Source organism: Callospermophilus lateralis, chromosome 18 (assembly GCF_048772815.1).
Source record: "Callospermophilus lateralis isolate mCalLat2 chromosome 18, mCalLat2.hap1, whole genome shotgun sequence".
In the NCBI taxonomy this organism is placed as follows: Eukaryota; Metazoa; Chordata; class Mammalia; order Rodentia; family Sciuridae; genus Callospermophilus; species Callospermophilus lateralis.
The window spans coordinates 61,568,136-61,589,599 of record NC_135322.1 but is presented as its reverse complement, the minus strand read 5'-3'; the positions used below and the strand labels follow the sequence as shown (position 1 = coordinate 61,589,599).

Below are 21,464 nucleotides of genomic sequence, written 5' to 3'. Positions count from 1 at the left end.
CCACACAGTGCCTTACACAAAATCTGTTTTCTCTCAAAAGAGGCCACTTTCTGGGGCAGGTAGCTGGGGGCTCCAGGTGTACTTTCTTTAAGTGACTTGGTTTTATTACCAAGAGCTTGGGCTGCTTCCTAGGAAATGGCACTGATTGGGACAACTAAGGCCACAGGAGCTCTGCTCACTTGGGAGCTCGGGTGTGTCAGCACCGTGCTCAGCAGGCTAGCGTGCTCTGGTTCATCCTGAGAGCCCCACGAGTTGGGGTTACACTGCCCTCCATTTGCAGAAGAGGGGTCTGAGGCCAAGAGAGTATAGCTCCGCTGGCCGTCACTGGGCCACGCAGCTGCCAGACAGGCTGCTGGTGTCATCACTCTTAACCATTAATGGATTTGCTTTTCCGCTCCCTGTTTCTTCCTGCCCTCCTCTCACTTCCTCTCACACCCTCCTTCCTATTGGGGCATCTGTTGCTTAGACTCATACTTGTGATTAAGCTGATATGTGCCAGGGTCTGACCAGTCATTTCAGGTCCCCCCCAACACAGTGTCCTAGCCCCTCAGGCTTCCCAATGTCATTTAATCCCCCATCTCATTAGTTGACTTGAGTGGGCTTCTCAAAAAGGCAAATGGCCACTCTTCCTTCCTGCTGAATCTAGAGCGTTTCCTAGTTTCTTTCCTTAACTATTGCCTAAGAGTATCTGCCATTTTCTTCCTGAAATTCCTTCCATTCCACTGGACACGGTGATAGCCTGGAGTCTTTCACCTTATGTAGTCACTCACCCATCCTCCCATCATCCATCTGTCTATCTTCCCATTTATCCACCCATTTATTCACCCATTGATCTTTCTTCCTGTTCCTCCTCCAATCCACTCATCCGTCCACCTATCCATCCACCCATCCACCCACCCTCCACCTATCCATTCACCCATCCACCCACCCTCCACCTATCCATGCACCCATCCACCCTGCCATTCTTCAACGCCCCTGGCCACCTACTCACCTATCCATCTAGTTCCTTCAACAATGATCTAAACTCAGACCCTCTGTGACCTTAGACAAGTGTCTTTGCTTCTCTAATCTTCTATCATCTCTCTTATAAAAGAAAATCAAAAGCATTGCAGAGAAGATCATTGTTAGGTTCAAGATGTAAAGAAACCTGACTCAAAGCCATGTTTAATATATATATTTTCCATTGCTAATTTTCTCCCACTCAGCCTTAAAATCTTGAAATCATTTCTGGAATTTTGCTCTTTCTTCCCCATCATCCTACTTATCACCAAACCCCTAAAATCAGTCTCTCCCACCATGCTCCCTATGGCCTTTATTTGCTTTCAAGCTGGACCTGCGGCCTTAGGTCATTCCCAGTGTGACCCGTCTTGTACACTGTACTCAGTATCAGAAGGCATAAAACTGGAATGCCCTGTGGGCCAGTAAATCCACGTCTGAGACGCGTCAACTTTCAGAAACATCATTTTCCACTCGATGATTCCCTCCCCAGAACCCCACTGGATGTCCACAGCCTATTTTGGGGAAGCTTTTCTTCCTTTGCTTTTTCAATTTCTTAATATTTTTCCTTATAAACAAAATACAAGCCTATCAATGGAGGTTTGTAAATAGAGGAGAAAAATCTCTCAGAGAACAACAAAACTGCAGTTAGAATTTTGATAAATTTCCTCTCAGACCCCATGCCTCTGTGCCACCACATACAAAGGCTCCTTTGCTTAGGAGGAACCGTGCTGCGTGTTGGGTCTCTGTCCAGTGTGCATTGCTCCCTGCCATGGTGTGGTCATGTCGTTATCTTCACACACATCTTCTCCCGTGGCCACGGAACAGTGCCCTGAGCTGCGTAACCAGCTCTCATTTGCTAGACACTTAACCAATCTGTAGGACCTTCCGAGCAAGGCCCATGGCACCCACACAATGGATGCTGACCATTAGCACTATTCCAGTTTGAGCTATCACATGCGATTTATGGAGTATTGTCCAACTTTCCTGTTCTTAGCTCTGTTTCTTTAACTTCTCAGATGGGGATTACTGGTTCGAAGGATGCTGTAGTCTCTATGCCTTTTGACCCTGGTACAGCAGGTCCTGCTGGCTTCCCCTCCACCTCCAAGGCCCCTTCTCTTCTGGCCTTTTCACAGAGGGCAGCTCAATTTCCAACTGCTAGACTCTATACCTCTGTGCCCAGCACTTTCTCTGAGTCCAGAGCCCATCATTGCCAAAATCAACCCACTCAGGGTGGCCTTCAAATGATGCCCACCCAGATTCATGGCATAAATTCTGAAGCTCACTTGTCCCCCGTGTCTGGGGGTGATTCTGAGGTGGATGTTTTACACTGGCTCCCAAGGGTCCTAGGGGGGAATTAGGCTCCAGGCATCCGTAGTAGTAGCTGGCTGAATAATAGACACTTTGTGTGGCTCTTCCCTTCCTGCCTCACTTGGCCACTCCCTGCGGTTTCCCCTGGATTGCTTCCCAAATGAATTCATTGCACTTAACTCCTCCTCTTAGAATCTGCTTTCATGGGGGCTCAAACTGAGACTGTGACACTTACAGACCAGGTGCCAGCAAGTATCACCTGTTAAATCCTGTCTGTTCACCTCCTCATCTACATAGAAATAACCAACTCCCATTCTCAGAAGTCTAATTGCTTACTGGGCCAGGTGTTTACAGGGTCATTTAAAATCCTCATAACTTCCTGGTGATATCAAAGTAGGCATCATTGCCCTCATTTCAAAGATCTGGTCACTGAGGCACAGGGAGATTAAGCAACTTGTCCAAAGCCACACAGCCCTACAATGACAGAGCTGGGACCCAAACTGTAATTCTGCCTTCCTGCAATGTCCTAGGTTCTTAATGGCCATGATGTACTGCCAGGCGCTGCCCTGTAGCAATAGTAAGATCCTTTGGCTAAAATAACACTGATACTATTAATAACTGACAATCCAATTTCACACTGCATTCACACTCACTGCCACCCAGATCAACCTCCTCATTTTACCCTGAATATGCTATGTGTATTTATACATCAAACTTGGACTTGTGCTTCCCTCAAGCTTGTAACACTGACCCTTCTTTATCTGGGTAAATTGTATTTCTCCTTCCATAGACTTGACTCCCTACTGTGTTCCTCTTCCTCTGCCCAAACAAGTAACATTCATAGCTAAATTTTCCTCTCACCCATCTGTGCATGGGGACAGTAAAGGCCACCTCACAGGGTTGAGCAAGAGCAACACACTTCATAGAAGTGTTGCACAGCACACACTTCATAGAAGACAGGTAAATAGTAGCATCTGTTTACCGTGGCTTTGACCCATCACCTCTCCTCTTACTACCTCTTATACCTCGACTGCATTTTATTTCTTTGCCCCAACATTTTACATACCTTTTCTAGTAAGGAAGCACTAATACATTAGAAGCCATGGGTCCAAAGCATCAGAAGTATTATCCAAATCTTTCAATAAAGCACAAATGATTGGTGGTGCATCCTTTGAATATGGTTCAGGAATAAAGGCCACCTGAAGATGTCTAGGAACAGGTCCTTAGTTCATTTCATAATTTGCTTTCAATTATATATCTGAGATTTCATAAAATTAACTGGTTAATTTTTTCTACTACAGATGCAAGTAATTTTTTCTATGGAAAATACCCCAAAGTTTAGGCATGTTGCACATTAACCAGTTTTTAATCTAACGCAAAAGTCTCATCCTAACATTTATTTGTTAAATTGTTTATAATTACCCGAGCTTCTTAACAGTTTTTGAAATTGTCATAACATCTTAGTAGTTTCCTCATAAATAAAAGAGTTAAAGTTTACATTTATCTGAGAACATAAGTTTTCATTTTGAAAAAGTATACATGAATAGCTGTGTGTCCTGTCAATTACTATCCTGAGACATACTTCATGCATGTTTCCTTACCCTTGGGGTTTGGGAAGAGTCTTTGAATGCAACCTTGGGGAGCTCCTCTTTGAAACTCAAATGTACATTGAAACTTCAATGTGCAATGAAGGGACATTCATTTATTGAAACTCCACCAGAATTTCCCAAGATGTCTAATTATACAACCAATGTTTTCTGGAACCCTGATTAACCTCCCATGGAAGTAGCATCTCTTCAGAACACACTACAAAATGGTGTATTGGAGAAATGATGAGGCAGGGTAGAATCGGACAACTGTATGACTTTGCAACATGCTCTGTCATCACCTAAGAGGGCTATAAGAACTAGGGAAGCCCAGCAAACTCCTGTCACCAGACACCAGGAGACCAGGTCTCAGTCAAAGCCACCCAGAGGCTCTGATGCCTTAGTTCCAGGACAGTCAGTTCCCAGCTTCTGCCCCAGTGCCAGCCCCAACTGCAGCTGCTCCCTGTGCTGCAGACTCAGGAAGGCAATGACAGTTCGTGACAGTTCCTCAGCATGGCCTTTATAAAGCCCCATCTCCATGGCCACAAACACAAACACTGTCGTGTGCCTGGTCAGTGGGGGAACCCTGGCTGTCCTTTCCTGTTACAGTGTACATGCATAATGGCTTTGTCACTCTGCATATAAACAAAAAAAGAAAATGAAAATAATCAATCCACCAGGTCCACCAGGCAGAGAGGAGTAAATTCCATTTTTAGGGGGCTTGGGAATCAAAGGAACTCTGCTGGGCAGGTGTGTTGAGGGTGGGGTCCTGGGTTTAGAGAGCCAAAAGTGCCGGAGATCAAGAGTCAGACTCTCCCAGCCTTAGAGCTCAGGTCACCTTCTCATTGCTATTCTGTCAGCTCTTCAACTGTACCAGCCAAGGGGTGCCAGACACTCAAATCATTCCAGAATCTGCTATCAACTTAAACACAATGACTTACACACAACTGAGTTTGTTCTCTCTCTCTTTCCTTCCCTCTCTTCTGGGACACTTACTACTTGTAAGTCCTCCAGTAACACACTCCTTTCTCATACAAACTCTGCATTTTCTACCAGCACCCTGCACCAGAGATGCTCCCCCAGATGGGAACAATCACCAGTGAGGAAAAGGTGGCTTTTTTAATTTAATTTTTTTATTTTTATTTTTATTTATTTAGTTTTGGCACTGAGTATTGAACTCTGGGTGCTCTACCAGCCCTTTTTATTTTTTACTTCAAGATAGGGTCTCACTAAAGTGCTGAGGCTAGCTTTGAACTTGTGATCCTCCTGTCTCAGCCTCCTGAGTCGGTGGGATTACAGGTATGCACTACAGCACCCAGTTTACAGATAATTCTTAATCCAGTTTACAAATCAGCAAAACAGAAGTGAAAAGCTCAGCCTTGGTTTCTAATAGGTCAAGTTAGCAGCTTAGACCACACAAGCTCTAGACCACACAGGTTGCTTTTAATGGGCAAAACAAGCAGGAGAGCTGGTTGGCCAGCAAGAGCAGGATTCAGCCCCAGAGAGCCTGGGTTAAGTAGTGGTCCTGCCCCTTCGAGCCCCAAATTTCTCAGTATCTTTCTGCCCCAGTTTTCTGATCTGTATTTGGGGGGTAGGGCCCTGTTATGGAGCAGCAGTGCTAAGGGAAGTGAAGAAGAGCTACTCAGCTCCTGGTGAGCACCTGTAGGTGTATGTGCTCAGGGATAGAGCGTGCAGGAGTCCTGAGCCTCAACTGCCTGAGACTGCCCTGCCTAGGTTGTTGTTTGTTTGTTTACTAGCACCTTTATTGAGATATAATTAGCATAATATGAAGTTCACCCTATTAAAATACACAATTTTGTAGGTTTTGGTATATTCCTAGAACTGTGTGATCATCCTCACTATCGAGTTCTAGAATGTTTTCATCCTCCCCAAAGATACCACATAACCATTAACAGCCACCCCCACTGTTTTCACCCCTGCATCAACCCCAGGCAGCTACTAGTCTGCTTTCTGCCTCTACGGCTTTGCCTGTGTCATGGAATCATACAACACGTGCCCTTTTGTATCTGGAATCACCTGAGTTTTCAATCTAAGCCCCAAAGCTTCAAAGCTGTGTGATCTATATCTGGTCTCTTAGAGTTTCTCCATTTGTGAAACAAAATCAGAATCAGCAGATACCCCCCAGAATCCTTATGGGTACTAGGCGTGCCAATTAATACATCAGAGTATCGGGATAGGAACTCACTCCTGGACAGCACCACACAGACACCAGTCACCATTACTATACTGGAAATACTATGTTGCAGTTCCCTGTCCTAAAGCATCTGACCCGTAGTGGGAATCCAAAGAGGAGTAGAACACAATAGAGGAAATAGGAAATAGCTCTCGCTCTCCTTAGTGCACAGCCTGGCAGGGAATGAACGATTAGGAGCCCAGCACAAATGAGTACAATGAAGTTTTATCATATGCACATTTAACTAATGTAAATCCAGTTCTGCCACCAAAAAAAGAGAAGGAAAAAGAACAATGTAAATACTGTAATTAAGTGCTGTAAAATTATATCTTGCATATATTCTTTATTATACAGTGTGCATTGCTACATGCATTAAACATTTTTCCATATTGATTACAGCAGAGGGTTGCATACACAAAACCACGCATATCGCACTTTAATGGGCAACTTAAAAGATTTCAAGGTTAATGACAACTGTATGCCTTAAACCCTGACTTTATAACCCAACCTTTGAGTAAAATTCAACTCTATTGTGTGTCAACAATAACAATTCAGAATTATTCCAGACGAATTAAATCAACAACAACAATTCAGAATTATTCTAGGAGAATTAAACTAAGCATCAAGAAGCGCACTGGATTGGGCATGAGGCTGCTTTGGCTCCAGTTGGCCAACACCCATTTGCCAAGCAACATTCTGATCTTCCTCAAGATCAGAATCTCATTGTAAAAATCAGCTGCGTGGGGTGATCACAAGGAGTCAGTGCATGGCTAAATGGGAGAGGGAAAATCATCTCTCCCCTGGATATCATTCCCACCCTTCAACCAACAGGCAGGACAGGCCGGGGCTGGGGCCCTCCTGACCTGACCCAGCACGTCTCCCTGTCCATGTTTGTTATTGTCTGCTCCCGGCTGGAAGCATGCCAGGGCAGCTGCTGGGTCCATGTTGCTCCCTTCTGTATTCCCAGTACCCAGAGGGTGTCTAGCACCCAGTGGGCTCAGCCATGTCTGTCGATGAAAGGCGGAACTAGTGAATGAGGGGAACTGCTCAGACATTCCACTTTTCTCCCATATGCTGACCCCAAAATACCCACAGTGCATTCCTCTGATCTTGACTCATTTGTAAATTATTAAAAAGTAGTGGGAATATAGCCCATGTCAGAGATGAAGTCCTCAGGTGGCATTCTAGGGCTTTGGGTCAGAGTGGAACCATCTAGTAGGAAAGAGATCATCTGCAGGTAGGTACTTGACCCAAACTGGAAGGTTTAAACACCCAGGTACCACCACAACCCCTTCTGTTATCATTGGCTCTGCCGAGGACCTTTCTAACACCCATGACAGTGGCCAACCGTGTCTCACCCCTGCCCAGGGCATATCCTGGCAGTCTAAGCACACTCTGTGCCTCTCCATTTCTCTGCTCAGTGGCCCTCCAAAGCCATGGTTTCTCTCCATGACAGCAAAGGAACCTAGGGGAGCCAATGGTGGCAGGGGTCACCCCCGAGCAACAGAAGATGGGACTGGTTATTCAGACCCGAGCCGCTGTCCTGCAGAGGGACCGTTCTGAAATGGGTTTGGTGCTGTTCTTCCGTGGCCCCAGTGACAGTGGGCCTCAGGACGGTAGCCAGCCCAATGACACGTTCTTTATTGACTTATTGGCTTCCCTTTTTTCTGTCTCACTCTCCACTCACTCACTTCCATCTTCAAGTTAGCCCCCAGTGCTCAAGCTCTTCTCCAACACTGCCTGTGGGGACACAACCCAAGTGCAGGGCTGACCCAAATACCTTTGGGGATCAAGAAAACCTTAAGAATTACAGGCCAGTTAATTACTCCAAAAGCTAAATTATGACATATTTAGAGCTGGTCTCAGAACTATTTTCTCTAGTTAACTACCAACATCCTTTGCTTGAAGTGAATACAAACAATCCAGTGACAGGTGACCACAAAGCAATAACAATGCTCGTGGCAACAAAGGCCAGAGATGATGTCTGGTCTCCTCTCCTGGCCTCAGCCCTATCCTTCCTTATCCTATTTGTTCAGCTGGTGAGGTGGCCGATGGTTTAGATCAGGGCTCAGCAAATGATAGTATAAGGGCCAAATCCAGCTCCAGCCACTTTTTTAAATAAAGTGTTATTGGAACCGAGCATGACCCATTTACTTATATATGTCTGTGGTGGCAAGAGTGGCAATATATTTATCATAGAGCCCTTTGCAAAATGATGACCGACCCCTGGTTTAAATCACGGGATTTCCAAGAGGAAAATTACAACAACAAAAAATAGAGAATGGGCAAAGGTTGACCAACACCACTTCATAATTAAGGACAAAAATGTTCTCTACTTATTGTCAGCTTCATTTCACAAACGGTAGGACATTTCCTAAGAGGTAGGAAGGCCATTGTATCAAAACAAACATCCCAAGGCAGGGTGATGGGCACACTCAGGACAACATTTATCTCATTTGAAAGTTGTCTCATAGCACTGTCACTGAAAAAAAAAATCATATTTAATTCTTCTTGTTTCTGCCTTTCCCCTGTTAGAATGTAGGCTCCATGAGGCCATCAGGAAACTACTGCTGCCTTCCTGGGGGAGTTACTGCTTTCATGCAGAATAGTTGTTCAATGAATGCCTTAGCCGAATATGGAATGAACAGAGCTGGTGCACAGATGTGATCATCCTGAGAGGTGCAAAGGCAAGGCCACCACGGGAGGACCTGGCACATGGGACCATGGGGAGTGGGCACAAGGAGAGTGCCCACCATGGGAATGGACTCCACAAGGGTGGAGAAAGTTCTGCAGCTCTGTGGCCAGCATGTGCCACGGTGCTGGGTGAAGTCAGGGCACAATGTCTGCAGCTGAACAGCTGCCTTGACTAAAGGCACTTAAATTTAAAAAAAAAAAAAAAAAAAAAAATATATATATATATATATAAAGTTCAAGTTAGATTCAGTTCTGTTGCAATGCACCATAGATGTGTGTGTCTCAATATGGTCACAGGCTGTACATTCCTCTCTTCTTATGGACCAGGAAAGCAGTCAGACCCTACAAACAGCAGAATGCAGGAAGCACTGGCCTAGATGTCAAGCTCCTCCACACCCTGGGGAGAGCACTACCCAGCAGCTGGGCACTGTGCTGGGCAGGTGACTGCAGGAATTGCTTGTGGGTTTGTAGCTACAGAAGAGCTACGCCCACTCTGGGTCCTGGCCCACTGCAGCCACTCTTACCTGAGATAGCTGTTCTTGCTAGGGTCAACACCCAGAGTGGGTGGGTTGTTTTAACCCTGGTCACAAGCAGACTCCAAGACAAAGAACACAAAGACCCTGGGCTAATGCATTTCTGAAGGCTGCAACCATTTACTCAGGCAGAAGGGCCAGGGCCCAGGTCCTCCTTTAGAGATCGGGAACTTGGGGCCGGGGACGTGGCTCAGTGGTAGAAGGCTTGCCTGGCATGCACAAGGCCCTAGGATTCATCCGTGACACCACACACACACAAAAAGATTGAGAGCCCAGAAACTCAAAAACTGAGGCTATCCCAAGCTGCCACTTTGACTTCAAGAGAATTGTTAGGTAAGTAGGGAGGGGCAGGCATGGACAGGGAGCATCCACACACTGCCAAAATGTAGAGGCAAATGGACACGCACTGGGTTCAAACCCTGGTCCCAGTCCTCTCCTCGTGGCGGAGTGACCTTGGACAAATGACTCAGACACTCACATCTTCTTATCACCTACAAAATTGAGATAAGGATAGTGACCCCTTAGCTGTAGTGAGGATTTGAGATGATGTGTGCAACTGTTACCTAGCAGCCACAGTGAATCCTAGTTGCTGGGGTCTTTTAAATAATAATAAGTTCTTAAGGCCATAGCATACACACGTGTACTTGCATGCACGCACGCACACACACAGAGTGCCCTAATAAAGTCCCTAGAACCAGCCACTGGGCAAATACATCCAGAAGATAAGACCTCACCAGATCGAATGATTTGCTGAGGCACGAAGTCCCCAGCACAGCGATCTTTGGGGACCTACCCATATGGGAACTTCCCAAGAGAACAAACTTCTTTTTTAATGTCTGTGCACGTTCAAACACAAAGTCATCTTGTCTCTTGAGTTAGTCAGATCCTAAAGGCCAGGCCTGAGGACAACTTTAGACTCTCAACTTCCTTGGAGCACAGTGTGGGGAAGTTAACACATCCAACCTGTCTTCAGCACCTAGCAGATGTCAATCACTCACTTTTACTCAGTCCTCACAAAATCCTGCCCTCCCCTTCTTACTTGTTTAAACACAGGAGGGAACAGCAGGGGGGAAGGGAGGCCACACTGCATGCAAATGGCTGGGCTGGGAATTAAGCTCACCTCTCAAGGCTGGAGTCTCCCAGCTCTGCCAAACAGCCCTGGCCCAACTTCTCTGCATCCCTTCACTCACCCCTGGCCAAGGGCAGGGCTGTTGGGTTGGTCCATGGATTCCCACAGAGCACCATTCTTGGTGCCTGGTGGGTATTCAAAATTGGGGAAAGAGAGGTGGAGAGGAGGGAGCAAGGCCTCACCAGGCCCTTCCTTCCATCTGGTTCAGCAACTAGTATTTGCTATTGTAACAATTACTGAATCTATAATGATTTCAACTATTTATTTCCTTGCTTCTTACCAGACTGTGAGCACCAGGGTAGCAGGGATCATGTCCAATGTGTTACCTCTGCGTCCCCTAAGGGCCTCTGTGAGGGCTGAGTGAAGGACTGAGACATCGGGGACAATCTGTCCACACCCATGCCGGGGTTCACATCCCCGACCACACTTGCTCCTTCTGTGATCTGAGGCCAGTTCCTTTAGCTCCCCAGCTTCTTCACCTGCTGAAAGGAGACCACAGTACCCATCTCCCCGAGTCTAAAATAGCTGGTGGAGAGCCTGAAATACGGTACTCAGTAAATCACTTCCTGGAGGAAATAGGGAGAAAAGAAGAGGAACAGCACAGGAGAGCAGGATAGACAAGTTCAGAATCTGTGGGACCATGGAACGCAATGACACTATTAACTAACTGCAAAATATGCACAATACCCATGAAGGCCACTAAGTAGCACCCTCTGTTTTTCACACATGAAACTTCACTCAGTGACTGAGTTTTCACGGGGGCCCACGGCACAGCCATAGAATCCTGAGAGAGAACCCATTTCCCTGAAGGTGATCATGACCTTGGTCACCTGTGAGCATAAACCCAGCATATTAGGTCTCCCTGCACCTTAACCCCTTTATCCATCTGAACCTCAAGATAAGCTGGTCCATTTTGCAGATGAGATCACTAAAGCTGCTCTGCTGGAGGTCACAGTGTGGGTGAGAGGCAAGCTGGAAAGAGGGGCCAACCATTCATGGTGTGAAGCAGCCAGTTAGTACCAATTTGCAAGAGCACATTGTTAAAATATTAGGCAATTTTTAGGTTAGTAGGTTTAAATTGCCCCCAGCAGGAGCATTTACACCATAGAAATTGGCAAACACTGCGAGTCATGTGGTTGTGTCTTGGTTTGGGTTTGGTGTGGTTTTGTTTTCTAGAGAGAGAGCTGGTTGTTGAACATTTGCCAGCACCCCTCTGCCTGGCACCCAGTTCAATATTCTGCTACCAGGCTCAGAAGTGTACATGTCAGCAACACTGTCCCCAGCACCCTGAGAGGAAGGCTTGTTAGCATTCACAAAGTGATTGCGGAAAGCAGTGGATCATTATTTGCTTCATGTAAGAAATATTTCCAGTGCTGCTGATTGAATGTTCAAGAAACGATTAAAGGGCTTGGCAATGTTTCTCTCAAATATATTTTGCATGAAAAGTCTCGGAGATTGGTTAATTACAGAGGCTGTGCATAGGTCAGTCTGGGCAAGGGCACTTTCAGGCCCCAGAGTACCCATCTGGATGCAGGCATAAACTGGTTCTGTTGACTACAGGCCTCTCCCAGGAGCCTGGCGCACACTCTCACAGGCCCTCAGCCCATGTCAAGCACCTGGGCTGCTTACTTGGGTAAGTGGCTCCAGCCTCCTTCCAAGTGGAAAAGCCAGATTCAAGCATCCTGAGGGCCTCCTCACCGTCCCCTCCCATCTCCAAACCAGCTACGCTCCAGCCCTGGAAGGGGCTCCACTAAACATCTCCCATGGCCTGGGCAGGATGCTTCTGCCCAGCTGCACCATCACTGCAGAGTCTAGGCTCCCCTAGACTCCAGCTAAGGCCGAGGCTGGCTTCTCCCTTCTATTGATACTCTTATTCCAACCCATTGGCTGCATTGTAACCTGGGTGACCTTTTCAAAGTGGCAATTGGATCATGTCACTCTACACCCTCCCCCTGTGGGCCTTCAATGGGTGTCCATCACTCTGGGACAACACCAAAGTCCTTGCAGTGGCCAACAGGGACCTAGCATCTCGGGCCACCCCTCACACGATTCCCTGGGTTGAGTTGCACAGAGGCCTCACCCAGCCTATGCTTCTGCCTGGAGGGTCCCTCCCCCATCCCCCCACCCTGGATTGGGCCCCCGTCTGTACATCCCGTCAGTGTGTCAGGGAAGTGTCTGGGCCCTACGTCTGGATCTGATGCCTTTCCTATGTTCTCTCATTTGCTGACGTAAGCTCAGTGCCCATCATTTGCCAGGCACTGTTCTGGGCCCTGGGGATACAGAAGTGAACAATTTAGACAACATGCCACACAAAGCGTATGTTCAGTGGGGGCGAAAGACAAAGAGCAGACAAGCCCGACACGCAGAATGCACGGCCTCGCACCAGCGTTTCCTGCCTCCGCAGCAGTTGTCTTGGTTTTAAATTATGCATTAATTGATATTGATCCCCCTGCCAGGCTGAGCCCCAAGAGAGGAGAGTCTGAGTCTGCCTTATCAGCAGCTGGACCCTGAACACACTGATGGTACCTGGAACATAGTAGGTCCTCCATACATATCATTGAGATTTATTGAAGCCATATGGTCTGAATTTCTCTGAAGTCAAGTTGCTTGTGTGCTGGGGCCAGGAAGGGACAATCCCCAAGGGCTGAACCCCTCACCCACCCCTTTGATAAATCTTCCTGTTTGAATGTAATTTTGAGTTAGACCAGGGGCCAGCTAAGTTTTTCTGTAAAGGTCCAGATAGTAAATATTTTAAGCTTTGGGGGCCAGACAGTCTCACTGTGTTGTTAGGCACAAAGCAGCCATAACAATTATATAAACGAATAGGTGTGGCTCTTGATCCAGTGGGACTATTTATAAAAACAGGCTGCAGGCAGGGACCAGCCCCAGGCCATGACTTTCAGCCTCTGCATTAGATGACCCCAGGTGTCCCACAGCTATGGCAGTGAAGGCTGAACCTTTTGGCCTATCTCAGATACTGGTTCTGGGCTGGGGTCCAGCAATTTCCTGCAAACCCCTGCATCCACCCACGGAGGGACAGGGAGATTGTCACAGAAACTCAAGCTTCAGGCATTTGTAGCCATCTTCTCCTTCCAGCAGCATACAGCATGGAGAAGCAGTTCCCTCCCACCTCGGAGGCAAGAGACACTGGCCTACAGGCCCCGAGAGGCAGAGATGAAGGCTGCCACATTCCTCTGAAGGTCCCCAGGCTCCTGCAGAGGCTGAGCTCATTTCCGGGCCCTGCCCAGGCATGTGGCAGGCTGCTGTCGGCTGAGCAGCTGCCACCCTCCACCCCAGCCCGTCCTGCATCAGCCTGGAGACACAGGGTCTTTGTGCCTCTGCAGCAGATCAGGGGACACTCCTTGGTGTCTTTGAAATGAGACATAACATGTCAAAACGTGCCTGTTGCTAATGTTAATTTTCAAGAATTTGACTTCTGTTGGCAACTAGCAGCAGAAAAACAATCACCTTTTTCTGGATGTGCATGCAGATCCATTTGCCCTGATCTTTGGGGCCTGTAGTGTGGAAAACAAGTGTTATCTGGGGCTCACCTGCTGGAATGGATGAGGCAGGCAGATTAGTCCAGTGTTTATGAAGCCAAAGAGCATTAATTGCAGCATTAAGGCTGTCAGTGGAACCGCAGCATGTGTTAACTTAACAACAGATACGAAAACATCACAGGAACACACTGGAGGTGACAGCACCCTGTGCATAAGAGTGCTAGGTGACGAAGCTATGATGAAACATCCTCCTGCAGTGACAAATGCTGTGTATAGCTCAGTCCTACCATGGCCCCTACAAGGCTAAGCAGACTAAGTTCCTGTGAAGTTCTGATTAAGCCCATCATGTGGCAAGCCACACTCTTGCAATGACAATGCCAGGGTGTCACCATGCCCCACGGGTAGCCACGCTCTTGGTAAAACACTATACAGTGGGCAGGAAGGCCTCTATATCACATCATCCGGAGGTCCCTCCACTGCTGGCAACCCTCTAATGCCCCAGGGCTTGCACTGACCCCAGGCTGCAGAGTGTCGCTTGTCCATGGGTAACTATTGCATGAGAAGCGATGGCCTGGTGCTATTAGTCCCAGGGAAAGGGCAGTCTCTTGGCTGTGCTCTTCCAAAGCACACATCAATGTAGTTCAATCACAGGAACTGGAAGGAGTCCAGCCCCTTCCTTTACAAAGAGTCTATCACTGAGAATTTAACTGCATCAATTCGATCAAGCCTCATCACTTATGAAAGTAGAGGTCCAAACTCAAATGGCAATAGGTTCAAGTGGGCAAATTCAGTGAGTACAGCGGGCCAGGGTCCTTGGGAGTGGTGGGGACTGTGATAAAATACAGAGGCATGTCCCGCCTAAAGGGGGCAGAAGTGACGCAGCTCCAGCCTGTAAGGCCCTGTGGGAGCGCAACCCTAGGGCTGCCTGACCTCCTGACTGGTTAAGAAGTGCGAGAGACCTGGAGTATTTTGTTTTGTCTTGCTTTGTTTTAATGTATAATTTCCTACTTTTCAAGCAAGATACCTCCATGAACTAAAATTGACCTGTGACCACTACTTTGCAACCTCTGCCCAGAATTCAGAGTTGCAGAGTTGAGATAGATTTGCAGCAAGCAGAGACTGGAGGCCCCTCTGCTAAGCCAAAGGGTGGCCACACTCACAGTCCTGCTGGGTTGGCACTTCAGGTTGGAAGTGGGTCTCCTCCTCTCCAGCCCTCCCTTAGGTGCTTCCTCTGCAGAGGGAGAGAGGTGACCTCCTTCCCTAACCCTAGGATATGGCCACCATCGAGTGCCTACTGAAGGTGCAAGGAAACCTATGTTCAGCCAGTCACTGTGACTATGGAGGAAACAGGCCACTGGGAATTGTATTGGCAGTGTCCCTCGGGAGGCCAGATTCTTGCAGGTGTGTGGACACCTTGCTGACAGCTAAATGGAAACAAGGCCCACACCACTGGTCACTTGATTCGATTCTGTCTGTTATTGTAATTGGATGACAGACAGGTATTTCCTGGTGCCCTGGCTCAGGACTCCCTCTCCTGGGTAGTAATTGACTGGGGAAGATTTTCTCCTTCACAGGGAGAGCTGTGCCTGCCTCTGTGCTGCCCAAGGAATAAAACCAGATCCAACCAAAGCCAAATGCCAGGAAATCTCAGAACTTCCTCACATTTCACACTGCATTGTCTACAAAGGTCTTTGAAATCTCCCAGCTCTAATGCTCTAAGGGGCTGCAGCATTGAAGGGTCAATAGAACAGAACCAACCATCCCAGGGAAAAGGAAAGAGAGAAGGGGAGGCGCCCAGTGGAAAATGACAGGACTTCTCGTCTGGGGGAGTTTACGGCAAATAATCTGGAAAAAGGAGAATAGTTTTGTTTTGATGGAGCTGCTACTGTGAAGTTCTTTAAAATATAAGCTGTAGATTCAGAATTTTGAAATGATGTGGATGGAGCCCTCTTCTGGAGAAAATTTTCAACAGGTATTAAAACAAAATCAAAACATGCGTGCACGCGCGCACACACACGCACGTGCGCGCACTGAGGTTCTTTGGGCTATTTAGATGATATGACTTTCACACAGGTGTGAATTGAATCCATAGTTGGTTTTTTCTTATCTCTCACAAAATACAAATTATCTAAACTTCCCCAAACAACTGGACTTTGGGGAGGAAAGAAAAGAAGAATGTCTTCAAGAACCCAGCCATGCTCTCACCTATGGAGTGGACTTCAGGTTGAGGGTCAATTTACACATCCGTATGCTGAGACTTTCAGATAATGCAGTAACTGGGCACGTTGGTGTGCTGACGGCTTCACTGCGACACGCAGAATATACTTATACAAGGAAATCGATTTTACTTAAGGGAAAACCCAGGGGCTAAAGATAGGAAGAGGGAGAAGGGAGGGGCAGAGTAAGGGAGACCAGCTAGGAGAACTCCGAGGTTCCAGCATAGACTGAAGAATTCCACAAATCCAAATCACATATTAGCCCTGCAGTTTATTGAATCTCTTTTGGGACTTGCTTTAAAAAAAAAAATGTTCAGACATGTGAACTCTGCCACTCTGATTCTTTTGGCCACTTGCATCTCCATTTCCCCAGTGCTTTTGAAATCTTCAAAGCTGCCGCGTGCTGAAGGCAGAGATGGGCAGTAAGTGCTCTCTCCAACTCCTAGTCCTGTCACCCCACCAGGAAGCTCCTGCACACCAACACCACTCTCGAAACACAACCCGTGAAGATGCGGAGTCTCATTTAAAATCCTGAAAATCAACATTCTGACTCCAAGAGAAACTCCCCACTTTAACTCGAAATCTCAGAATTCCATGGAATGTTTTTTAGTCACTCCGTGCAGTGACGGCTCTCCAAACCTGAACCACTCCCTAAAATCCTAATTCTTGGAGGATTACTCATGCATTGTTAGGACTTGGAGTTACTTGTAAGTGCTGCCCGATGGGGGCCAGAGGAACTGTATTTTACAGTGGAATTTCTAGCTCATGCCTCTTAATTTGTTTCACATTCATTATTGGAGCGAGATTCCAGAGGTCACTTCTGGGATGGGCTTTCCCAAAACACCCCAGGGAAGAGGTGACTGTTTTCCAACTTTGCCAGCTTCCAGCCATTGTTGCTTCCAGCTCCTCGATCCCTGCCCAGCACCAAAACCTACAGCCCAGCCAATAAGCCTTCAGAGACCATCGGTGGAAAAACACACTGGCCTGCCCGAGCACCACCAGGGCAGAGTGACTAATTTACTTTATTACATTGTTTTCCCCTTTCTTCTGTTTTCTCTTTGCCTTGGGAAAGTTTTGTTTTTGCTTGTTGACTCAAAGCTTCCAAGACTTTCCCTGCTTCTCTGTATGGCACACAGAGCGATGCGCTCGAACCTTTTGCTGGTGAACTCAATTGCAAGGAGATTTCCCTGTGAGGTACTATGCCACCAGGATAGGTTACCAATGACTGTCCTAATGTGGACATTTGCTCTGATCATGCCTAACAATCAAAGAGACAGGAATCCCTCTAGACAGGTGATTCAGTCCCCTTCTAAAGTAACTGAGTGAGGCTTTGGAGCCCACCTGTGCCAGCCAGGGCCCTGGGTGAGTACATCCACCTGCTGCTTTGCAAAGGGCACCATGCACCCAGCCCCTAGTCTCAGGGAACTATCACGCAATGTCTTGCTCTAAAGAAGCCAAAAGGGGAGGACTGTAAAGTCCTGGATAAGGCTGTGGTAAGTGTCCCAGGGTGACCAGTCTGGTACAAATGCATTACCTAGGGCATCCTGTTGAATGCAACGCTATCCACCCAGCAGTCCCAGGAAGGAGGTAGATTATCTCACTACAGAGAACCTGGAAGCTCAGAGAGGCTAAGCAACTTGCCCAGGATGGTACCACTAGCATATGGCAGAAAGGAACCCTCTGAATCGTTCTGTCTGAGGCATGCTCTGAGCCACCTTGCTAACTGGGATATATGTACAACATATAGCTTTAGGGACAGTTAAGAGTCCAGGAAGTCTGGAAAACTGGTACACAGCCAAGTATGGGATCCAGGCAGGACTGAATGCTACAGGGAGCCCACAAACATCAGCCAGCAAAGCCTTGGAAGAAGAGGAGCTTAAACTGGGCAGTCTGAACAGTGACCCAGTGACCAGGGGAGAAGTCAGTGGCAGGAGAGTGGCTCAGCAGCCAGGCACCCTACTCTGCACCCTGGCAGGACCATCCGCAGCCACCCACTCCTCCTGTGAGTCCTTTCCATGGCCACTGCATTCCTGGGAGGCTGGCCCATTTCCCAAGTCATACCCCAACACTGACCCATCATGGTCTCCCCTTGAAAGGCTGCACTAGATCTCAGACCAGCCAGTCCCTGCTGGGACCCTGGCTTCCTTCTCAGCCCCAAGCGCACCCGTGGGCCTCCTCCTCTGCCAAGCTCCACACCCATTCCTGCACCCCGCGGCGTACCTTTCCACTCCTTCCTCGCAGGCTGGCCCTGCCCTTGTCTTACCCACCCACTTGTAGGCTGCCAGCTCACTCTAAGTCCCAGAGGCAACCAGGGGGCCGTTGGGGACTGGGTCGGGGTGCTCTGAAAAACCAGAGGACCCTGAGTAGGGCTGGGTGTGCCCCTCGGCCACCAGACCCTCGGGCCTGGCTGGAGTACCGCTTTCCTGCACACAAAACTTCCCGAGACGGAGACGCAGAGGCGATTGTGGAGGGCCCTGTCTCCCGGTCCCCTCCTAAGCCGCAAGCCCTGCTTCCGCCGCAGCTCAGGGAGGGTTAACAGGCAGCTGCAGCCCGGGTGGGCAAGGCTTGAACTTTTCTCTGCGCTGCGCCCGCCCGGGGAAGGCAACACAGGCGGCCGCCTGGGCTCGGCCGGAGCTACAGCTGGCTGGACAATGGGGGCGCGGGGGGCTGGGGCCTGCGCCCTGGCGGGGGACGCGCTCAGGCCCTTCCGGGCCCGGGGTCTGAGACCCAAAGGACCCCGATGCGGGCGCGGCCAGCGCCGGCGCCTTTGAGCGACAGCAGCAGCCGGGCTGCGGCGCTGGACTGGCTGGAGGTGCCTTCCAGCTCGCCGCGGGCTGGGCGAGGGGACCGGAGCCCCGGGAAGTCGGCGATGCCAGCTCGGCCTCTCCAGCCCGGCAGCCGACAATCCGGACCCAAGCGGCGCTTCGGAGGCTTGGCGCTGGTCAGCGGGAAGCACCACTCGCCAGAGTCGCTTCCAACTGCCTTTCTCCAGTGCAGGAGCCTCCTCCTCCGGGGGCGAACCAAAGTTACCCCAGTTGATGTAGGCGAGAATGTCGCCCGGGCTTGCAAAAAAGGGGACCCGGAGCGCACTCATTCTTTCCCGAAACGTACACACACACACACACACACACACACACACACACACACAGAGGCAAGGCGGAGTGGGAGGCCAGGGCCCCAGGATCCGTGAGGATGGGGATGACCTCCCTTCGAGCCCCGGTCTGCCTTCACTGCCGCGCCCGGAGCCCCCAGACCCCGAACGCCCCCTCGCCGGAACCGCGCTGGGCGAGCAGAATGCGGAGACCGGTGCCCGGCGCCCGGGCTCCTCTTCCCTACCTGGGACAGCAGAACGCACAGGACGAGCGGAGTTCTCGGCTGCATCTTGCCCGACTAGAAGCGCCCGGCGGCGTTTTCCTTCATGCACGCGGCTGCACTGAGCATATTTTCCGTGGGAGCCAGGCTTTGAGGAGAGGCTGTGCCTCGCCAGCCAGCCAACTTCCCAAATAGATCAGCGGCAGCATCACGAAAGCATTGGGTAGAGGCTGATGACCAGGACCAATGGCTTTACAAGACGGATTCCTTCATAAAGCTCCCTCGCTTTGCCTGGCAGATACGGGCGAGCCCCGCGCGAAGAGCGAGCCCCTCGCAGGAGGCAGCACGTTTGCTTTTTTTGGACTGTGGGGGCCCAGCCTCACAAATCACGCTGGGCGATGCCAGCCGATTCCACTTTGCCAGAGAATGGAATTGCACCAGGGACCGGTGGCCACTTCCAGCCTGGTGCAAAAAGATTCTCTTTATTAAAATGTTAATAAGATCCACTTTATTTTCAATAAATCAAATAAAATGACCCCAGCAGTTCCAGCCCTGTCTACACCAGGGAAACCTTGGCAGTGGATTTCTTTTTCTCTTTTTCTTTTCTCTCTCCCCGACCCCAAATGTGGCCCAAGCCATGATGGTGTCTGGTGTTTCCCTGCCATCTCACAAATCACAAAGAGGACAGATCAATTCTAGCTTGCAGGAAAAATCCATCAAGGGGCAATAGATTTTATTAACTACTCAGGTGAGAGTCTGACCGGCTGCCTACTCCACAAATGTGCATCTGGCACCAAAGCTGGGGCTATGATTTGAGGACATTTTTTTTTTTCCTATATGGATTGAACTTTCACCTTTCAGAAGCTTTGAGCTCCCCCACCCCCCACCTCCACACCCACTCAAAACATTAGTAGCCACTGCTCAAGGAATTCTACAAGTGGAGTACTTGAGCAATTAGGGTAAGAGGGACATGTAGGTCTGCCTTCCCTGGTAGGAATCTAAGAATAAACAACAAAGATGTCATCATTTTCATGCAGTCTCTTTCTAAGGTTTTAAGGTGTTGTAATAAAAGAGGACATTTTTGCCATCAAAATAGAAAATCCAGACCAGAGGGAAAGTCCAGAAAGATGGAATGCTAACTCCAAACTCCAACTGATTGGCTCTGGTTTGGATATGAGCTTCCTGGTGGCCAAAGCAATATGAGAAACAGGTAAATTACATAGTTCTTGCTATAGAAACATGAACACAAAGTCATCCAACATAATTTCCCCTGGCATTAAATACTGGAATAAATGTATTATGTGACATCTATTATAGCAGTACACTGAGCAATGAACCATGTTGAGATCCATTGGGTTTGGGCTATACTCCAACATCTGGCACAGGGCCTGGAACATGAAGACAGAGATTAGTGTGTGTTAAAGGGATGGATGGCTAAACTAATCAAGAAGTAGCAGAAGGCAAGGAGGGGCAAAGAGTCTGGAGTCACATTGCCTAGGCTCAGTCCCCAGGGCTGCCACTTACTATTAAGTTACTCAAACTCTCTGTGCCTCTGTTTGTCCACTGGTAAAATTAAAATACAAATTATACTGAACTCATAAGGTTGTGGTGAGGATTAAGTGACATAATAACCACTCAATAAATGTAAACTGATATACTTTTCAAAATTTCTTCACTGTCTGCTAGTTGGTCACAAGGTCATCTCACAAGTCCCAAGGTCATTGATAAAAATGCAGTGCCACCTGATGGGTGCTGACCTGCAGACAGTGATGATGGCAAAACGACTCCGGAAGGGGCTGTGAGAGGCAGATGTGCTGCTTCATCTAGTCTTTCCCTGACTCGAGTGGGACCATCTGCCTTGGAGTGTCTACAAAATGCAGTCTTTAGCAGATGATGTGACACATGACCATGATTTGGAACCCCTGTGTGTGGAGACCCACAGCCCTACTGCCTGCTGGCAAGAGTAAAGCACGGTCCTTTGGAATCGAACAGC

The 21,464-nt window shown here is 48.6% G+C and overlaps 1 protein-coding gene across 1 annotated transcript in view; it reads right to left on the bottom strand.

Moving 5' to 3' along the window:
* Cdh13 (cadherin 13) overlaps positions 1-19,647 on the bottom strand; it is an 862,179-nt gene extending 842,532 nt beyond the window's left edge. The window contains exon 1 of the mRNA XM_076839513.2: positions 19,496-19,647. Within this exon, the coding sequence (XP_076695628.1) occupies positions 19,496-19,540 (45 nt within the window). The 5' untranslated portion in view covers positions 19,541-19,647. The remainder of the gene's footprint in view (positions 1-19,495) is intronic.
* Positions 19,648-21,464: the final 1,817 nt, after the last annotated feature.